General features: G+C 56.3%; 1 protein-coding gene across 6 annotated transcripts in view; it reads left to right on the top strand.

Moving 5' to 3' along the window:
• LOC306643827 (kinesin-like protein KIF17) overlaps nt 1-21,389 on the top strand; it is a 40,901-nt gene that overhangs the window by 11,015 nt on the left and 8,497 nt on the right. For all 6 annotated transcript variants that reach the window (XM_079110140.1, XM_079110139.1, XM_079110137.1 and 3 more), the window contains exons 4-11: nt 27-216; nt 2,381-2,833; nt 5,132-5,238; nt 7,985-8,132; nt 9,700-10,220; nt 10,994-11,074; nt 11,830-12,038; nt 13,871-14,102. In XM_079110140.1, the coding sequence (XP_078966266.1) occupies nt 27-216; nt 2,381-2,833; nt 5,132-5,238; nt 7,985-8,132; nt 9,700-10,220; nt 10,994-11,074; nt 11,830-12,038; nt 13,871-14,102 (1,941 nt within the window). The remainder of the gene's footprint in view (nt 1-26; nt 217-2,380; nt 2,834-5,131; nt 5,239-7,984; nt 8,133-9,699; nt 10,221-10,993; nt 11,075-11,829; nt 12,039-13,870; nt 14,103-21,389) is intronic.

The raw sequence follows: 21,389 nt of genomic DNA, 5'->3' as shown, positions 1-21,389 counted from the left end.
GGCCTCACCTGTCCCTCCTGCTGCAGCTGAAGGAGCACCCGGAGAAGGGCGTGTACGTGAAGGGGCTGTCGCTGCACACGGTGCACAGCGTGGCCCAGTGCGAGCGCATCATGGAGACGGGCTGGAAGAACCGCTCAGTGGGCTACACCCTGATGAACAAGGACTCCTCACGCTCCCACTCCATCTTCACCATCAGCATCGAGATCTACGCCGTGGGTACGTGGCGGGCCGCGGGGAGGGTGGGGCGGCCACAGAGTCACGCTCCTGCTCCTGCCACTCCTGCCAGCCCCGGCACCTCCCTCAGGAGCCGCCACGGGAAACTGGGGGGAGAGGCCACGAGGACAAGGCTTCCTGCCGGGCCCGCTGCTTCCTGGATAAGCAACGACCCTGGGGCTGCCTCAGCCCGGCTGAGTGCCGGCAGGTTCTTCTTCTTCTTTTAGTGGTGCCGGGATGGAACCCCTGCTCCCTCCCCAGCCCTTTCTATTTTTTATTTTGAGACAGTCTCTCAAAGTTGCAGAGGCTGGCCTCAAACTAGCAATCCTCCTGCCTCGGGCATGCACCACGGCACCCAGCTCGGTTCTTTTCTCCATGAAATGTTTAGACGTGGCTGAAATCTTCTGCTCGGTGTGGTTCTTTCTTGGCGGCCACGTCCCAGCTGCCACTGAGTATTTGCCTGCCTGTATCACCACGTCTTCGGGGTGGCGCGTGGTGGCCAGAGGACAGTCTGTTGCTCGTGCCCTCTTTTAACTCACCCTCAACAGGGGCAGAAGTCGTTCTGGTTTTTCAGTGTTGTGAATAATCCTGGGATGAGCATCTTTGTGCCCAAAGCCTTTTCTGCCTGGGAGTCATTTCCTCCCGTTAGGCTCCCTGGATTGGACTTTGGAAACCAAGGGAACAAACAGGTTCCAGGCTCCAGGTGCATTTGGTACATTCTGCGAAGAGCTTTCTGAACCAGTGGTACCGAGTCCCCCCCTTTTTTTTTGGTGTGTGTGTGTATGTGTGATGCTGGGGACTGAACCCAGGGGTGCTCTACCACTGATCTACACCCTCAGCCCGCATTCTACTTCCGTTTTGAGACAGAGTCTCACTAAGTTGTCCAGGCTGACCTGGAGCGTGCCGTCCTCCTGCTCAGCCTCCCGTGTGGCTGGGACCGTAGACGCACACCCCCCAGCTTATCCCCTTCTTTCTTTTTCTTTTAAACCTGAAGAACCAAGCCCCTCGCGTGTCCATCACTACTGGGTACCAGCCAGACTGTTATTGCTGTGCCCGTGGACATGACTCAGGACCATCTGACAAAAGCCAGTGGGAAATAGGGAGGAAGCACCTGGCCCCATCTACTGCCTCCCACTTTCCGAGTGTGGGCCCGGGGCACAGATAAGTCAGAAACAAACCATTTTGACTGCCCGTTCTCTTGGAGAGTTTGTGGTGATCTCGTGACTGTGACCAAGAACCATCAGTAGCACTGAGCAGCAAGCTGGCATTGCCAGGGCTCTGGCCACGAGCCAAGGGCACCGGGGTTCTGCACACGTGTGCCCTGCGGGACCCCACACCGGACAGGAGAGTTGAGCCCCTTGCACAGGGGAAGGGCCGAGCCCTCCAGTCAAGGGCGAAGTTATTTCCGGAGTTTCATAGCCACCGAGGGATAGGACCAGGATGTGACCCCCCAGGTCTGTCTTCAAAACCAAGCCTGGTGCTTCCAGCCAATGCCTGGCTCTCCTGCCACCCTTGACATCCAGGGTCTGCTCTGCTGGCACAGCCCCAGCCCTGCAGAACTGGAGGAATAAACCCCTAAGCTGGTCCAGGGTGCAAGAATGTGCTACCAGTCTACTCCAGCAGGAAGCCATTGCTAGTCTCCCTTCAGATGGATGTGAGAAATTGAGACTCAGAGAGGTACATGGTCTGCTGATGTCACACAGCAAGGAGGAGGCAAGACTTCATTGGGAAGCAGGTTTAAGGGTCTCCAAAGCTGTTTTTTTGTGTGAAAGAACATAACTCCCTGGTGATCCAGTCACATCTTCCCATCCTTTGCCTTTGACTTCACAGGAAGTCTGTAGGAACTGACGCAGTGGCCAAAAGGAATCCTGTTGTCCTCAGAGAACAGTCTGTCCCTTCCAGACTGTTTCCTGGAGACAGACAGCCCTGGGTTCTGATCTTGGCCCCACCTCTTGGCAGCTGTGTGACTGTGGGCAAGTTACATGCCCTTTCTGAGTCTCAGTTTCCTCATCTGTAAGATGGGCACAATGGTCGCACCTCCTTTGTGTGGCTCCTGTTTGACTGAGATGAGGCCTTCAGGGGCTGGCCGGCCCTCGGGGCCTGGTGGCAAGCTGTTGTCATCGCCACGGGCTCACCAGGGTTCCCGCCTCCTGCCTGGTGTCTGCAGATGAGCGGGGCAAGGACCACCTCCGCGCTGGCAAGCTGAACCTGGTGGACCTGGCAGGCAGCGAGCGGCAGTCCAAGACGGGGGCCACCGGGGAGCGGCTCAAGGAGGCCACCAAGATCAACCTGTCGCTGTCGGCCCTGGGCAATGTCATCTCGGCCCTGGTGGACGGGCGCTGCAAGCACATCCCCTACCGCGACTCCAAGCTGACCCGGCTGCTGCAGGACTCGCTGGGCGGCAACACCAAGACGCTGATGGTGGCGTGCCTGTCCCCCGCCGACAACAATTACGACGAGACCCTCAGCACACTGCGCTACGCCAACCGAGCCAAGAACATCAAGAACCAGCCGCGCATCAACGAGGACCCCAAGGACGCCCTCCTGCGGGAGTACCAGGAGGAGATCAAGCGGCTGAAGGCCATCCTGGCGCAGCAGATGAGCCCCAGCAGCCTGTCAGGTGGGCCGGAGGGGCGCGGGAGGGCATCCCGGGGGCTTCCCACCCAAGAGGTGGGCGCAGTGACCCAGCCCCGCCTCCACTGGGGCACGTCCTTGAACACTCGGGCAAGCCAGGGACGTGGCCTTTGCTGCCCAGGAAGAGACCAGTCTGCCTGACCTGTCCATCAGCCACAGGCTCTGGCCACCCACTCCCTGCCTCTGGGCTCATCTGTCACCTGTCTGCCCACTGTCTCTGGCAGCGTCGTGAGCGCAGCAGCTGAGTGACTCACTTCCCCACGTCCCACCCTGCTCCTAATTAGGCACCTTGTCGTTGCGGCTTTCACGCCCAGGCAGGCTGTCATCTGGCAGGTGGAATCCTGCCAGGATCGGGGCCTGCGTGTGTGGACCGGAGGACTCTGGGATTGCCTTGATCTCAGTCTCCCGGGAAGCAGCACAAGAGCTCCGGGGCTCATCAGCTGTGGCCGCCATCCCGCCCACCTTCCTCTGCGGTCCATGCGCAGCACCCTCCCTCCGCCCACTCACCTGCCCATCACCCGTCCACCCAGTTACCCCCTCCTCTCCCCTTTCATCCGCCTCCCGCCTCCCCACCCTTCCGCTATCTGCCCCGCCTGCGCACCTTCTCTCCACGCCCCCGTCCTCTGATCCCTCCAGGCAGCCACCCATTCCGACGCCAGCCCCGCCGCCGTCCACAGACCCACTCTCCACCTTTCCTCCCACTCAGCTGCCCATCCGCCCAGCCTTCCTTGAGCATCACCTCTGTGCGGTGCCCTGTGTGGGGTGCTGGGGATACAGCAATGACTCAGACCAGGGACTCATGGGGCACCTGACCTCCTGGGCTGAGGGCACTCCGGCAGACCCTCACACACAGCAAGACAGACTCTGGGGCAGAAAGGAGCCCAGGTCTGTCTGGGGGTGGCACGTGGCCAGTCAGAGAAGGCTTCACAGAGGAGGAGGCGGTGGCTGAGCCCAGTCCTGGAGGATGAGAGTGGCCAACGTGTGCCACGTCACGCAGAAGGCCAAGGGCACTGGGGCAGCCACGGACACTGCTGCAGGCTGTCTGTGGGGAGGCGGGGGATGGTCAGGCAGAGGTTGGCCCTGAACCCCGCGAGGAGGGACTCAGCTTCAGCAATCTGCCCTTCTCCCCTAACCCTGCTCCCCAGCCTGACCCTGCGCCCCCTCAAGATCAGTTAGGGGAAGGCAGAGACAGGTATGGCGAGAGGCGCCCGAGGGGAGCTGGGACCGCCTTCCAGCGGCAGCCTGCAGCCTTCCAGGGTAGGGGCTGCTTCTGGGTTAGGAGCCTGGCATCAGCAGACAGCAGTGAAGGGGTGACCCTGCGGATAGAGCGGAGAGGGCACCATGGGCAGCCGGCTCACTCCTGCCGGAGATGTGGCTCAGCCCCCAGCCTCATCTCCTCTGCAGAGTGGCGGCCGGAGCAACGCTGGCTTGTTTTTGGCAGGGGCGGCGGAGTCGCCTGAGAGCCCTTGGGGACCCACAGAGAGCGGCCGCCCAGGCCTGGGAGTTGAGCCTCAAGCTGGGCCTGTGGGCCTCCAGGCCCCACCAGCCTCCGCAGCGCTTGCCCTCAGCCGGGGCCTCTCAGCCTGGCTCCCGGCATGTTTCTCTTCCCTTTTAGCAAAATGTGAACCATGTTCTGCGTCTGCTGGTCCCGGCTCTCCCTTCCACTCCATCCTGTCCTTCCTTCAGGGAGCGTCCTTGTCCTCTCCCTCCATGCTCAGCCCTCCGCTCCTCTGGCGTTTCTTTGGGGGATTCCAGGACCTGGCAGCGGTGGCTTAGGCCGGCTGGTGGGGGCACGTCTGCCTGGCTTAGGGCACTGGGGCCGTCCTCGTTGTGAGCTGGGGTCTGGCCTCGCTCCCTCCAGCCTTCGCTCTCCCTGCCACCCTGGCCTGCCCGGGCCTTGAGCTCACCCTCACATCCGCCTGGGAAGCCCTTCCCCGGATCTGCCTGCCTCGCCTGTCTTCCCCACACCTCTGCTTTCCTCTCCTCCTCTAGGAGGATGCAGAGCGCAGCCTTCCTCCTGGCGCCTGCTTCCTACCTGCTCCCCAGCTCGAGTTGCTTTGTCCACAGCTCCTCAAAACAGGCGACACCTTTGGCTTGTTACTGTTTTTGCCTTTGTGCCCCCGCGGAAAGCTCAGCGTGGCCCCAGTGTCTGGCTGCTCCATGTAGGTTTGTCGGATGGCCGCGGCATCTCTGCGTCTTTTCCAGATGGCCGCGTCAGTGGTTTCTGCTGAGTCCTGCACACGGCCGCCCCGCTCACGGCTCCTCACCCGTGTTTCTCTTCTAGCCCTGCTGTCCAGCCAGGCGCCCCCAAAGCCTATCCAGGAGGACAAGCCGTTGCCCGCCCCTGTGATCCAACATGACTCGGAGGCTGAGAAGCAGCTAATTCGGGAGGTAAGGCCTGGTTATGGGGGGAGCAGGCAGCAGGCCCCTCAGGAAAGGGAGGCCTGCTGCTGCCTTAGGCCACGGAGGCCCAGCACCCGCAGGACAGCACCCCACTGCACCTTCCCGTGGGGCTGGGACCACAGTCTTCCCCTTGTACCCGAGAAAGCTGGGACTCAAAGAGTTGGCACCCCTTGCCCAAGGTCATAGCTAGGAAGAGTCTGAGCCAGAATTTGAACCCGGGTTCCTGGCTCCTGCCTGCAGCCTAGGACCTGTGGGGGGATGGCAGAGGGTCTGAGGGAGGGAATGGCCTGGTCAAAGGGAAGGGGCCAGGGGCAGGAGTCCCTTTTAGCAGCTGCCAGCCAGCGGTTACCTGCCTGGTGGCCCATTTGACCAGTGTGCAGTACAGTGTTGGCCTCTGAGAAAGAGCTGCTGTCTGGGGACGCCTGGGTCTCCTGGCATCACTGGGAACCAGGAGGGCATGTGACACCAGTTTCCAGTTACAGAGCTGATTGGCAGAGGGAGGGCTGAGCCTCCCAGCTTAGGCTAGGTCCCTGCTCCCTGCTAAGCCTGTGGTGGAGTTTGACATTTGACTGTCCCTTTAAGGAAGTGGCTTTTTCTGACAGCGAACCTACTGCCAGGCAGGGCCAACTCTGCAGAGGTTGTGTCCTAGCTGTTTCTGCACCTAGGCCCCTGCCACTCAACTATGACCTCAGCTGGGGTCAGCCCTCAGGCCCCCCGGACTGCCTGTGCCAGCTGCGGGGCCTGGTGCCCAGCCTGTGGGGACTTGGTAAGGACTGGGGCCTGTCTCATGGGCTGGAGGTCTTGGGCGCCTGGCTGCTCAGTTGGTGTTTCCTCCTGCTGGTCGGGGGCAGGGTCTGGTGTCAAGTCTGTCTGGAGCCCTAGCCTGCCTTTGGGGATGGTGGAGCACAAGCCCACAGAAGTGTGAGAAGTCAGGGTCCAGTGAGGGTGTGGAATCCCAGCAACTGGTGGGCTTTGGTCAGATCCAGGGGGCACCGTGGGGGTGTCTTGGACAGGAGCTGGGATGGCCTCTTCCCCAAGGCAGTCTGGTTGGGCAGGCACCACTGCCCCCTAGTGGTCACAGGGGTAAGGACACTTCCTGGCAAACCACTGTGAGCTGAGATGGGAGATAGGAAGCTCCCTGTGGTCCCTGGGGGTGGGCGTGGCCTGCCCGCCTGGCTGGTGCCCTCAGCCAGTATCCACCAGAATGCTGTGCTGGCCCTGCTGATGCCGAGACTCCCTCGCTAACCTTGGAGTTCCTGCTTTGAGCCTCGCTTGGAGGGGTTGAGGATGCTCAGGCAAGAGAGGCCTCTCTGTGTGGTGGAGGGGCTCCGAGGTGTGACTAGGCGATTGTCTCCCGTCCATACCATGAGATTCCCAACTAGAAGATTCTCAGGGACCATCAGCCTTTGATTCCACAAGTCCAGTCCTGCAGGCGCTGTGGCCTTGGTCTGGTTGCTTGAGCTTTCTGGGCTGTTTGCCCGTTGGTGACTCGTCATTCCCACAGCTCTCTCTCGTGCTTGCTGCTGGACCTGGGCGTGCTGGCTCGGGTAGGCTGCCAGGCTGGAGCTGGGGGCTGCCTTGCTCTCGGGCCCTGCTGAGCCCTCTCCAAGCACGCGCTGAGCGCCGTGGCCGGAGGGGCTCGTGGGGCCCAGGGAGGTTGTGCTTCAGACATCCGAAGCGGGGAGCCATCTGGTTCAGAGCATGGCAGGCAGTTGCTCTACCCAGAGGTCCTGACTGCCACAGAGGGAGCTGAGCAGCCTGGGGGGGACAGGCGGGTGCAGAGCCCGTGGCTCTGGTGTTGGCCGTGCAGGCAGACAGAGCCGATGTGGGGTGCGCAGGGTTCTAAAGACAGACGAGGAGGGTGAGGACCAGGGCGGGTGCTCAGCCACTTAGGGCCCCCACGATTCAGAGCCCCCCGTTTAGCAGTGGCGGGGGAGGCACCGCGCGTGTTTCCAGGCAGGCTCTGCACTTACCGGGGTCAGGCCTCAGGAAGGAGGGCGTGCTGGGCTGGGGTTCTCCAGGAGTGGAGGAGGGAGGTGGCCTGCGGGTCCCAGGCTCTCCGAGAGCTGCCCAGTGGGTGGCAGATCCTCCCCTGGCCTCAGTGACTCTGGTGCACCTGAGGCCGTGCTGAGGAGTGTCGGGGGGCAGTGCACATCCAGGGGAGCTAAGAAGACGGCCGGTGGCAAAGTGGCAGGGTCTTCCAGGAGGGTGCTGGGGATGCAATCTGACACTGAGGCCTGGGGAGGACCCTGCAGGGAGCAGGAGAAAGGCCCCAAGGCTGGGGTGGCAAGTGACTGGTCACTCCCAATGTGGCAAAAATGAAGAGTGATTGGGCTGGGGATGTGGCTCGGCGGTACCGCACCCCTGGGTTCAGTCCCCAGTACAGGGCTGAAAGTCTCTTACCAGCTCTGTGTCTTAGAAACGTTTTCTATTCTGTGACTCGCTTGTTAGTAAGTCAAGGTCGAAAGGTTAAAAAGAGAGCCCATTTCCGGGCTGGGGTGCAGCTGGGTGCTGGAGCTCTGCCGGGCACACGAGGTGCCCTGGGTTCCATCCCGGCACCTCAGGACGGGGCAGGCGCAGGCGCGTTCAGAGGCGCTCGACAGCCAGCTGCACGGGGCCTTAATGTTCTTCTTTTGATCACTTGTATTTCCCGTGTCATCTGAGTAACCACAAGGGCTACTGAGAGCCAGGGGTGAGCGGTGGTGACCTGCTGCCCACCCCTGTGTGCCCCCAGGAGTACGAGCAGCGCCTGGCCCGGCTGAAGGCCGACTACGAGGCCGAGCAGGAGTCCCGGGCCCGGCTGGAGGAGGACATCACTGCCATGCGCAACTCCTATGACATGAAACTGTCCACGCTGGAGGAGAACCTGCGGAAGGAGACAGGTGGGCGCGGCCCCTCCGCCCTTCCTCCCCCTTTAGAACCGACATCCATGGCTGTGCTCCTCACGGCAGGTTTAGTTCCGTTTAACCCTCGCGCTAGTCCAACAGGGTGGGTCCCACAGATACCCTCATTTTGTAGATGAGGAAACCGTGACAGAAAAGGGAAGTAACCTCTCTTACCTGGTAAAGTGGAGCCAGGACTTGAACCCAGGCCGTCTGCCCCAGAGCCAGCATCCTCACAGTGAAGTCAGGTCCTGGTGGCTTGGCCACAGGCTGGCCAGCTCAGGGCTGACTTAGAGGTGTACGATATCACCCTTGTTTGGGAATGGAGTCCTGCCCCAAGTTCAGTGGATTCTACTGTCTCCTCTCACTTTTGAGCCTATTACCAAAGCAGCCACATCCCCAAGGATCTGGTCTTTGGCAACAGTGCCAGCTTGCGTGGGAGTGTCTGTCTGCGTTTAGACGTTCTAGGGTGCTCCCTCACGGCTTATCATTTACACGCCCAGGCTGCCAGGCAGCCAGGACTGGCAAGTGCTTACCCGGGACTGTGAAAGCTGGTCTCCTGCGAGACCCAGCTCTGGGCCTTTCCTGTGCACCAGTACCGTGTGGGTGCTGTCGCCCCCTCCTCAGACCTACCCCGACCCAGTAAGACCCCCGAAGACTCACAGGCTGGGAACCCCAGGCTCAGGGTCAGGCCTCTCAGCCAGGGAGAGCACATCATGTTTCAGCAAGACAGTCAGGGTCAGAGGTGGTGCCACTCTGAGGCTGAGGCAGGAGGATCACAAGTTTGAGGCCAACCTCAGCAATTTAGCGAGACCCTGTCTCAAAATAAAATAAACAGGGCCGGAGGTGTGGCTCCATGGCAGGGTGCTTGCTCATCTTGTTCAAGGTCCTGAAAGTCCATTCTTAGTACTGCAAAATGAAAGGATCAGGACCCTCTTAGGGAACCTAGAATATAAGCAGTAGATAAATGGGTGGGGTGTTAAGGTGTTGTCTGAATCCCGAGTCGGGTTGTTTGAGCTCTGTCCATGCTCGGAGGGAGACACAGAAAAAGGGGGAAGGGCGGCTTCTAGCATTTTCTGTCCTTAACAGTGTTCCTTCCAGTTTGAATATTGGGCCTCCGAGGATCCTTATTGGCTTCCGTAGCTCTTACGTGTCCAGTGCTCATTTATCTTCTGTGGATGAGCACCTGGAGCTGGGCACTCGACGGGGGCACCTTGGGGTGCTGGGTGTGAACCCCTGGGCTCAGGAGCTCAGCCTCGGGGGAGAGGGGGACGCATGGGACAACCTGCGAAGTGGAGGAGCGGCCCCAAGGCAGGGCGGGCAGGCCAAGAACAGAGAGGGCATGGTGCTGGTCAGCAAAGCTTCCTGGAGGAGGAGCAAGGAGGCCGGGTTTGAATCATGACCGAGAGAGGACGTGAGGCAGGGCTGGACTGGCTGGAGCTGGACTCCAGGGGCTGGGGCTCTGAACCTTCAGCTGACCTCCTGGGAATGGGCGTGGGGCCCCCTCCAGGGAGCGAACCCCACTCCTCACACTGTGGAAAGCTGCAGGAAGCTCTCCTCTTTGCAGAGGCTGTCCTGAAAGCGGAAGTCCTCTACAAGGCCGAGGTCATGTCCAGGGCCGAGTTTGCCAGCACGACTGAGTACACCGCAGCCTTCCAGTACGAGACGGCTGCAAGGCCCGTGGTCTTCTCCATGCCCGACGGCGCCCAGGTCTCCAGGGTGAGGCCCTCGGAGTCCCAGGTTTCTTGCAGGTCGGAGTCCTCCCTGCTCGACTCTTCCGTGCCCGAGGCCTTCGCAGGCACCGAGCAGTTCTCCCCCGGGGAGTTCTCTGTGCCGGAGGAGGAGCCCAGGGACAGGTACCTCCTGGATGAGTACCTGGGCCCGGGGACGGCGGGGGCCCCGCTGGAGGAGGAGAGGTCTGACCAGGAGGAGGAGCTGCCGCTGCTGCCGCTGCAGTTGTTACCAAGCCTGCAGGACCCGTTCGCCGAGGTGGAGCTCAAGCTGGCCAGACTGTCCTCCACCGTGGCCAGGATAGACATACCGCAGCCAGGCGCACCCCAGCCAGGCGCACCCCAGGTCCCTGAGCAGGTAACCGATGTCATGCATGAGGCCCACAAAAATTCGGCAGGCAGAGCTGGCTGGCTGGTGCTCTGGCAGCGCCTCACCATGGCTCCAGCGTTGCTGGCTGGCTAGAGGCACTGGGGTCCAGAGGGAGCCTGTCCCAGGCTCCGAAAGCCAGTAGGAAGGTTGGAATGGAGATGCAGGTTATCCCAGGTGGATGCCTGCTCTGGTGGGGACGGTGCCTGGCCAGGGACCTCGCTGAGGTGGGCCTGAGAGAGCTGGGTGGCCTGGCCCACCCTGGTGTGCTCTCAGGCTCAGGGCAGCAAGCTGGGAGGCGGAAGGTGGACCCCTGGGGCCCAGACCCTGCTCTCCCCTTCCTGCCTCTCTGTCGAGGTCCTCTCCCCTCTCAACCCTCTTTTTTATGTTTTGAAAAAATGTTCTTCTTAGTTCCTGCCATGTCCTCTGCTTCCCTTTCCTGAGAGCGAGCGAGCCGGGGGAATGAGCTCAGGCCCCAATCCCAGCCCCACCACTCCCTCAGTGGTGTGACCTTGGACATTCGCCTCTCTGGACCTCAGATTCCTCCTCTAGGACATGGGGTGCTGGTGTGTGTGTGGCATGAGATAACGGAGGGCACGTGCCGTCTCCCCTGCTTTCCCCTTGGCCCCTGGGCCCTTCCTGCAGCAGGCAGGCAGAGGCGGCCACGGGAGGGTGAGCAGCCCTGAGGAGCGCAGCGGAGGTCAGGGACGCTGGGGAGTAGAGGGTGATTCTGGCCCTCTTCCCCTGCCCCTCTCTCCCTGGAGCACCCCTCCCTGACAGAACTGCCGGAGCCCAGTGACACCAGTTCAGAAGCAGAGGTGGCCAGCGACCTTCCGCTCAGGACCGTGAGTACCTCCCTGGCCCTCTGTTCGACTTGCTGTGGAGCTCAGGCGTGTCTTCGCCCTCCCTGGGCCCTGGTCTCCTCCACGAGACGGGGACAACCGTTCCGCCCTCCCGAGGCCAAGCAGTATCCAAATCAGAGAGAGCACCACACTGCTTTTGGTCGGCGAATGAGACTTTCAAACTTCCTTCGCTTCTTTGTGTGCACTGGGTCTGGGCTGGTGGCCTGAGGCACTGAGGCATTCCACAGGAAGCTGTGAGGTTTCTGGTCAGGAAAGGGTCGTTGTGACCAATTTCTATTTTTTAGAAATTGCCCTGATTACCGTTTAGAGACTAAATGGCAGGGGGGGGGGGACTGTTTTGGGGATGCCGATGGAAACAATGTCAGTAAAAATTCATTTCGGTGCAATTTTCTTATAACTGGGTACAGGTTGAGTATCCCTGATCAGAAATGCTTCGGACCAGAAGTATTTCAGGTTTTGCAGTTTTTTGGATTTGGGGGTGTTTCCATGAACTTTAACAGTTGGGCATCCCTTATTTGAAAACCAAAACCTACAGTGTTCTGCTATCTGAACCTTTGAGCGCTGTGAAGCTAAAACATTTTAGATTTCACAGCATTTGGGGGTTTGATTTTGGATTAGGGATGCTCTGAGCCGGAGGGGATCTGCCAGGCCCCGCAGGTGCGATGTCCCCTTTGGGAGCCTGCCAACTTGCCTCTAGGGCAGCCTTCCCACCCCATCTTGGTTTCCTCCGTGTTCAGGAGGTGGACCTCGTCCCGGAAGTTGCTGAGGAGGTGGAATCCACAGCAGAGACTGGCTCGTGGATGGAGGCTGAGGCCGAGCTGGCCCAGGGGACCCAACCTCAGCCCCTTCTGTCTGTGGGGAGCTTGAGGAAGGACGTGGGTGTGGAGGTGGCTGTGCTGACGGAGGAGCTGCTGCCCGTTGTGGACCAGCAGAAGGTGCTGGCCCGGTGAGCACTGTCGCGTGGGCAGGGGCCCCATGGAGGGCGGGGAGGAGCAGTGGCTGGTCTGGGATGGGTGGGTGGCGCCTGAGAGCTCCATCCCTGTCCCCACTGAGCCTGCTCCCCACTCTTCTCCACGGGGCTGAGGCGCCAAGGTGTGGGGGTGCCGCAGCCAGCTGGGCAGGCAGGCCTCCGCTCTGAGCTACGTGTGCCGCCACCAGGTTCTGATCAGGCACCTGCTGGGCAGCAGCTGTGTGGGGAGAGAGTGAAGGGGCTGTGGCTGGCCGGCCTCCCCAGAGCCTGTCCTTTGGGCCCCAGGAATCCCACGGCAAGGCAGGCTCTCCCCAGGTCCAGCTGAGCCCCCATTCCTCTGGTTGACCTCCAGTGCTCTCTCTGATGTGGGACTCACCTATCTGGGGACAAGCCACCCCAGGGCCCCTGGGACCTCCTGGGGAGCTGGGCTTTCCCCATTTGCTGCGTGGCTTCGTCAGAGTCACTGTCCTGAGCCCACTGCTCTCTCCTGCTGATGGAAATGACGTTAGCCCAGCTCCATGCCAGTGGGCCAGGCTCAGCCTCCTCCGCATGCCAGCACCACAGTTTGAATAGGATCTGAGCTCTTGGCACCAGGAGGTGCAGATGAGTGGGGTGCTGCCTTGCCTGGAAGGGCCTCTCCGTTCAGGGGGTGCCAAATATCCAGGCTTGGAGGCCTGTGCGTGCATCGGGGCAGTGGGAGCTGATGGGTCCGCAGCCCCTCTGCTTGGGCTCCTGTGCTGCCCTCTCTGCCGCCCTAGGCCGACCTCCCTGGGCCTGGGCTTTTCCTCTGCAGAGTGGGCGTTCTCGCCAGAGGCAACTCCAGGCCCAGGCGGCTCCTGGCGCTCATTACGGCTGTCCTCACTGTGGGTTGGAGTGAAGGTCAGGGGAGGCTTCACAGAGGGGGACTCCGGAGCAGGCCGTGCCAGTCACCTGCATCTGCAGAGGCGTGGGCTGGAGTGAGCTCAGGCTTTGGGGTGCAGAGGGCGATGAGAAAGAGGGGCCCTGGTGGCCCCAGGTGCGTTCTTCATCCTCATGGAGTCCCAGAAGGACTTTCGACAGAAGAGGGGCTTGGACACGGTCCCCTTCTGCCCTGGCTGCTGTGAGCACCTTCCTCCCCCTCCTTGAGCCCCGGGGCTCCCCTTCTAGAAACCCTCCGATGCCGCTGATCCTGGGCCTTTCACCCCTTTGGAAGAGGCAGGGCCTGGGACATTTCTGCAGTGCTGAGTCAGACAGTGAGGGGCGTCCATGAAGCCCTCCTCTGGAGTTATTTAACATTTGTCCTTTTTTTCTCTTGGCACCAGAGATTGAGACAGGGTCTCACTAAGTTGCTCAGGGCCTTGCTAAGTTGCCGAGGCTGGTCTGGAACCTGTGATCCTCCTGCCTCAGCCTTCTGAGGTGCTGGGATTACAGGTGTGCGCCACTGTGCTGGGCAAGACTCTAAGTAACATTTTGGGTAGGAATATGTTTTAAGAACCTCATGCCCCTGCCTGAGTAAACAGGGTGCCCCGGATGCACTGGGCGTTCCTGCACCCCAGGGTGTGTGTCTCTGCTCTGCATCAAGGCGGGGGGCTGGGCTACCGCTGAGGCCACAGGAAGGTTCTCGTCCCTCCTGTGGCCAAGTGCACAGGCTTGAAGTTTGGTGGGCGTGGGAGGAGCTCCGTTTGCTTGAGCAATGGCGTCTCTGCGCCCCGCTGGCTCTCTGGGTCTTGGGGCGCGGGGCGGGCCTGCGGGTCGGGCTCTGGCAAAGCCGCCTGGCGGAGGCTCGGCTGGGCAGACACTGCCATGTCGCTTTCTCCCCTCGCTGGCAGCCTGCAGTTGCTGGAGCAGCAGGTGGTGGGCGGGGAGCAGGCCAAGAACAAGGACCTGAAGGAGAAGCACAGGCGGCGGAAGCGGTACGCAGACGAGCGCAAAAAGCAGCTGGTGGCGGCGCTGCAGAACTCGGACGAGGACAGCGGGGACTGGGTGCTGCTCAACGTCTACGACTCTATCCAGGAGGAAGTGAGGGCCAAGAGCAAGCTGCTGGAGAAGATGCAGAGGAAGGTGAGGCCGGGAGGTCCTCGGGCGGGCAGCAGTCTGCTCGTGACACTCGTGACACAGCGCCTGCTGTGCGCCCTGGCCAGCTGGAAGACTGGCAGCCCAGCGGTCACAGTGGCAGGTGTGTCCCAGCTGTCCTGCCTGGTGTGCGAGAGCGTGCGTAGGAAGTAGCACCTGCCCGCGGGAGGATGGGCAGAGGACACCGGAGCTGAGGCGCTTGGCTCCTTTGTCGTTGTTGGTTTTGCAGCGCCGAGGGTGGCCCCGGAGCTCTGCCACTGAGCTGCACCCACAGCCTGTTTTTATGTTTCACTGAATTAATTAATTAATTTAGAATTTTTTTTTTAGTTGTCAACAGACATTGATGTTATTCCTTTATTTATATGCGGTGCTGAGAATTGAACTCAGTGCCTCACACATGCTAGGCAGGTGTCCTACCACTGAGCCAAAACCCCAGCCCTGTTTTATTTTATTTTAAAAAATAGTTACAGATGGACACAATGCCTTTATTTTGTTTATTTAATCATTTATTTTTGTGTGGTGCTGAGAATCAAACCCCGTGCCTCACTTGTGCTAGGCGAGTGCTCTGCCACTGAGCCACAACCCCAGCCCTTATGTTTCATTTTGAGACAGGGTCTTCCTATGTCCTTAGGGCCTCGCCAGGTTGTCAAGGCTGGCCTCCAACTTGCAATCCTCTTGCCTCAGCCTCCTGAGTAGCAAGCACTACAGGTGTGCACCACCACACCTGGCTCAGGTTTATGGTGGGTGAAGTGCACAGCACAAATGTCGGTTCCACAAAGTGAGTGTCCCCATGAAACCAGCCTCTGAGGAGGAAGTTGAGCACTAACAACTCCAGATGTACCCCAGGTGGTCACAGTAGGGGAAGAGGTATTCTCATGAAGGGGACCTAGAAGATAAGGGAGCCAGCCCGTGGGGTCCTGGGGGCAGAGCGGTCCAGGCAGAGGGAGGCAGGAGGCCAGGGCAGTGAGGAGGGCGCAGTGGGCAGCTGCCCCTGGCTGTCACTCGCACGTCCTCCCCCGGGAGCCTGTGCAGAGGCTGATGTCTCCCTCCTCTAGCCTCTTGGTTTCTGATATTTCTTTGTCTGTTTTCATCTTTTCTTAATATGCCTCTGTTAGCAGTTTCCTTTCGATTTGTTCTCCCTGGCATATCTTGTAATTTGTTCCGCCTGAGATTTTTCCTTCTTTCCTGAAGTTCAGTTAATGTCCCATTTCACATCTTTTGGACTTTTGGGGTCCTCTTCTGTTTTAAGTTTTTCTAATTTGAAGCTTGCATTCCGGTGGGTGCTTGGCCGAGGAATTGTGCTCCAGTTGGGCGTGATCTGCCTGTCTTCCCTTCGCGGTGCTGGGGTGGAGCCCAGGACCTGGTGCGTGCGAGGCCCTCCTCTGCACCGAGCCAGGCCCAGCCTGCGTGTTTGGTTCTTGTGCCGTGGGGGAGAATTTCCTTCGGCAGAAATGCTTGTTTTTTCATTTCTGATTCTTAGAGCACCTTCCCTTGGACACCTCTGTTCTTTTCTCTTATTTTTCTGGCCTGTTGGTAACAGGTGAAGGTGGAGGTGAAGGTCTGGGGCAGCCAGGCCGGTTCCTTCCTTCAGCGGCTGGTGTTTTGAAATGCGCTCTGACAGTAACTCAGGAGGCCGAGGCAGGAGGATCACAAGCTCTTGGCTCGCCTCCCCAACTGAGCAAGGTCCTCAGCAATTAGCAAGACCTGTCGGCAAAGTAAAAGATGAAAGGGCCGGGAGGTGGCCCAGGGCTCAGTCCCACTCCCAAAACACCACAAGAACCAGAATAGAGCTCCGATTCTTTTCCTGCTTCAACAGGTTCCCGCACATTTAGTCGCTTAAAGCAACACCAGTCAAGCCTGTCCCCACTCCGTGGGTCAGAGCCCGGGGTCAGCAGGCCGGTTCCCCCGCTTAGAGCGCCTGAGCTGAGATCCGGGTGGGCAGGACGCGCTCCTCTCTGGAGCTCGAGGGGAGAATCCCCGCCCGGGCTCAGTGAGGTGGATGCCTGAGCTCAGTCCCTGAGGTTAGTTGTGGGGCCCAGGTCCCCATTTCCTTGCTGGCAGTGGCCATGGGTCATTCTTAGCTTCCGAAGGCCACCTGCATTCCCTGGATGGCCCCCTTCAAAGGCAGCGGGTGGGGCCTCCCTGTTGAAAAGCTGGTGAATTCCAGCTGCGAAGTCCTTTCTCCCAAGTAAACGCCCTGTTCACAGCGCCAGGGGCAAAAGTCACGAGACTGAGAGCCCTCCTGTGGTCCCAGCCAGTGTCACCTCAGCCTCAGTGTCACGTCCAGCCTGCAGGACGGTGCTGCCTCGGGCCGCCCCTCCGCACACTCCAGTCTGCTCTGTCACTTTCCCGGGGTCCAGGTTTTTGTCCCTTCCCGTGCCAGCTCTCCTGGGTCCTCCGCACTGGCTCCCAGCAGGAGCGGCTGCGGCCGGGCTTCTCTCTCTAGGTACCCCGATCCCTCGCTTGCCTGCCGTGCCCGAGGGGGCTTCTGTTTTCCCTGCTTGCTACCCTGGGTGTTTGGGGGGATCTTGCCAGAGAGATTCGGATTCGTTGACTGTCTTCACCCTCAGGCGCCTAGAAAGCTCTGCGGGGTTTTTTTTTTTTAGTTGTTGATGGGCCTTTGATTCATTTATTTATACGCGGTGCTGAGGATCGAGCCTAGTGCCTCGCCGGGTGCTCCACCCCTGAGCCCCAGCCCGGCTGCTCTGCTACTTCAGTGTCCCTGGCCCTGCCTTAGATGGCGGTCAGCTCGGGTTTCGTCTTGATCACAGTCCTGGAGCGCGGCCGCTCCACCACCCGCTTCTCACTCTCAGCCTGGTATTCACAGACCACGCCAGGCACCCAACACCGGGTTGCTTGGTTTTGCCCAACTTGAAACTAATTGAAGGGTTCGGAGCACGTTTAAGGAAGGCCAGGCTAACTGGGTGTTTGGCAGGTAGGGTGTATCGCCGCATTGTGGACTTGATGTTTTCAGTTTATGATGAGTTCATAGGAGACACGACACCATCTTAGACCATGGAGCACGTATGGAGCAATACGTGTGTATATGTGTCTACACACTTTCCCTCTCCCTCCTCAGGTGAATGCAGCTACAGTGCACACCTCTGCTTAGCTTTTTTCATGTAACAGTAAATCCTGAAGATAGCTCCATAGGAGTATGTAGAGCTACTAGTCCTCATTCATTTTTTATAGCTATGTAGTACTCCATTGCGAGGTTGTATCATTATTTACTTAAGCAGTCCTCTCTTGATGGACATAGAGGTTGTTTCCTTTCTTTTGCTCTGAGAGAGTGCTGTAGTTAACAGCCTGTGCATACTACTTCTGTATTTCTTGTAGGTTTCTTTGGAATCATTTCCTTCAACTGGGCGGACTTGGGCAAAGAGTAAATGCCGATGTAATTTTGCTAAGTCTTGTCAACTTCCCCTCCAGAGGGATTTATCCTTTTCCATCTCTACTGACATGTGACAAGGTGTTTTCTTATAGCCTGGTCTACAGATGAACTTGAAAAAACTTGTGTTAGAGGAGAAATAATACCTCACTTTAGTTATAATTTACATTTTTCTTATTATGACCATATGACCATATTTTTTTAGGGGCATTTTCAGTTTTCTTCCCTCTGAACCATGTTTATGTATTTTTTCTCTTTTTCTGTTCAGGTAGTTGGACTTTTTTATTTACTTATATAAGCTCTTTACATATTAGGAATCTTAACTCCTGGTCTGTGATACAAGTATGAATATTTCTTCCCAATTTTTAACTTATCTTTTACTACAATTTATGATATTTTGCCATATAATTTTGCCAAATTGATTGACTTTTTGGTGCACATAGATTGTTGAGTTCTAGTTGAGAAAGTTCAGCTCACCTTTTCTTCTAACACAGGGTTTCCTCGTGTTACATTTAAATCTCTGATCCACTGGGAACCTATCCTGGCACGTGTGTGGGGAGCTGATGTTAGATTATCTTTTCCACACGGCAATCAGCGTACCCCAGCAGTTTTAAAAAAGTCACTGATTCTCCACTGACTTCAGGGGCTGTATTTATTCTATATTGAATTTTCGGGTGCATTTAGATCTGTTTCTGGATTTTCTGCTCATTCTCTTGCTCTTTCTATTCACAACAAAGCGTTGGCCACATTTGTTTAAAACATGAATTTATAGTGTGCTTGTATACTCACATAGAGCTAGCACTCATTTTCTTTTCCTGGATATTTTTTCCTGTTTGAGAGACATTTGATGAATGGATTAAAAAAAAAAAAAATCAGGTAGCTCAAAACAGAAGTTCAGATAGGAAGGAAGGCTTGGATGTTGGAGGGGGTCACACTGTTTATAAGTGAGCCCGGAAGTGTTGATCCCTTTACAAGATGGATTTTCTTGGCCAGAAGCAGGGCTTATCTTCCTATTAGTTCAAATCAATTTTTGTTGTCACCCATGTCTTCATTTAAATGTTGGACATACCTAATTTTATTAAAATATCTAGGTTTTTTTTTTTTTTTTTCACTTTCTTACATGGAGTCTCCTCTCTATACGCACATGCACGCGTGTATATAAAAATATGTATACATGTACTGTGTGTGTGTGTGTGTGTGTTTCAGTTTTAGGGATTGAACCCCAGGGGCACTCTACCACTGAACTACATCCCCGGACCTTTTCATTTTTGATTTTGAGACCGTCTTGCTAAATTGCTGAGGCTGACCTGGAAGTTGAAAGTGTCCTACCTCAGCCTCCCAAGTCGCTTGGGATTACAGGCATGCACCATCATGCTGGTCCAATATATCATAAAACTAGGCCTAATTTGCAAAATGAAGGTTTTTGGTTTAAAAGGACATTTTTAACATTGTTGTGAAATAAAAGGCAACTTCTTGACTCATCCCGCAGGGCCAGTATTACTTTGATACCAAAACCAGACTAAGATATAAGAATACCATGGGGAATATTTTTTATGACTAGAGTTGTAATGTGTTCCACAAAATCCTAGAAAACCAGTTCCAACAAGATAGAAAAAAGATTATACGCTTTGCTGAAGTGGGACTTATCCCAGGAATGCAAGGCTGGTTAGCATCCCCCAAATCAATTCATGTAACACATCAATAGAATAAAGGACAAATGTGCTTGGCCTAGAAGGTATAATGGGTTCAATCCCCCATATTAAAAAAAGAAAGAAAGAAAAAGAATAAATGACAATTATCACAAGATCAAGATCATCTTGATAAATTTGGAAAAAAGCATTTGATAAAATTCAATACTTGTCATGATAAAAATGATAAGCCAACTAGGAATAGAAGGGAACCATTTCAACCTGATGAAGGAGATTTACGAAAAACCCTAGCTTCATGTATTTAGTGGCAGATGACCAAATGCTTTGCCCTAAAGTCAGGAACAAGAAAAGGAGGTTTGCTTTCCACATTCCCATTGGACATTGGGCTGGAGGTTCTAGCTGGGGCAAATGGCAAGAGAATAAGATAAAAGTCATCCAGACTGGAGAAGGGGATAAAACTCTATCTGCAGGTGACATGATCTCATATATGGAACATCCCAAGGAATCCACTTAAAAACACACACACACAATTGGAATCACACTTAAAATCCCAACTACTTGGGAGGCTGAGGCAGAAGGATTGTAAGTTCAAGGCCGGGTTGGGTAATTTAGTGAGACCCTGTCTCAAATTAAAAAATAAAAAGGGTGGGGATGTAGCTCAGTGGTAAGCACCCTGGCTTCAATCCCCAGTACTGCAACAACAACAAAAACCCAAAACCAATTAGAATCAATCAATGAGCTCTTCAAGGTTGCAGGATACAAGGACAGTAAACAAAAATCAATTGTGTTTCTTTATACTTGCAATGAACAATCTGCAAATAAAGTGAACAATTCCACTCACATCAAAAATAATAAAATAGGAATAAATTTAACAAAAGAAGTGCCCAGTTTACATTCCGAAAAATTTAAAACATTGTTGAAAGAAATTAAGACCTAAAGAAACAAGAGCTGTGTCGTGTTCATGAAGTGGAGGACTTACTCCTGGTGAAATGGCAATACTCAAAGCCATCAGCAGGTCAACCGAATGAGACCGTGTCTGGTTCAGCCCTTGGTGCAAAAGCAAAAAAGCTCGTACACTTGAGCTGAGGGGGTAGCCCCTTGCCTGCGTGCATAAGGCCCTGGGCTTGCTCGCCAGGACTGAAAAAGACATTGCACACTAATGTTTACAACAGCATTATTCATAACCCCGAAGTTTGGAGACACAGTGTGGTACAGCCATATAATGGAATATATTTGGTGATAGAAAGATAGATGGATGACCTTTGGAAACAGGATGCTAAGAGAAGAAACCAGACAGAAGAGCGTCCATTGATATGAAAGTCCAGAAGAGGCCAACCGTGCGGGCAGATAGACTAGGTTAGACTGCGGAGCGCTGGAGGTTGGGGGGATTGGGGAGGACCGCAGACGGACCTGGGGTGGCTTTTTGGGTGATGAAAATGTTCTAAAATTGATTGTAATGGGGCTGGGACACAGCTTAGTTGGTAGAGTCTTTGCTTCGCATGCACAAGGCCCTAGGTTCAGTCCCCAGCACTGCGCACGCGTGCGTACACACACACACTCTCACACAGATTGTAATGATGGATGATCAACTTAGTAGACACGTCAGAACCACTGAGTCGCCCGCCTTACATTCGTTCCTTTACGAGTCCTCACCGAGTTGCCTTGACCTCTTCATCCTCCTCCTCAGCCTTCTGAGTCGTGGGGACTACAGGCATGTGTCCCAACACCTGGCGTGAACTGTACACTTATTAATTGTGTGGATTGTATGACTCGTGGATTATATCTCAATAAAGCAGTTATAGAAATGATCGAGGCTGGGCATAGTGCCACACACCTGTATTCCCGGCTACTGAGGAGGCTGAGGCAGGAGGATTGTTTGAACCCAGGAATTCAAGGCCAGTCTGGCCAACATAGCGAGACTCCATCTTACAAGGAAATCATTGTGAATGATCGTAGATGTACAAGAAAACATCATGATGTCGCCCATGCACACCCTTAGAAAGCAGGGGCCACCGACTCAGTGACTATCCCTGCCTCTTGTGAACTGCCAGGTGTCCTCTGGGCTGACTGGGAGATGACAATTCCCATGAATTTGTGACACTGTTCTTTTTATTTTGTAACCTCTCTCTTTGTTGGTGCATTATAGTTGTGCATAATGGTGGGATTGTCACGTATTTGTATTCGCACACGATATGACAATATAGTTCGGCCAATATCCCTGCCAGCACCTCCCCTCCC

The sequence above is a fragment of the Sciurus vulgaris genome (genome assembly GCF_902686455.1).
Source record: "Sciurus vulgaris genome assembly, chromosome: 1".
NCBI lineage: Eukaryota > Metazoa > Chordata > Mammalia > Rodentia > Sciuridae > Sciurus > Sciurus vulgaris.
This window is presented reverse-complemented; position numbering and strand designations above follow the sequence as displayed.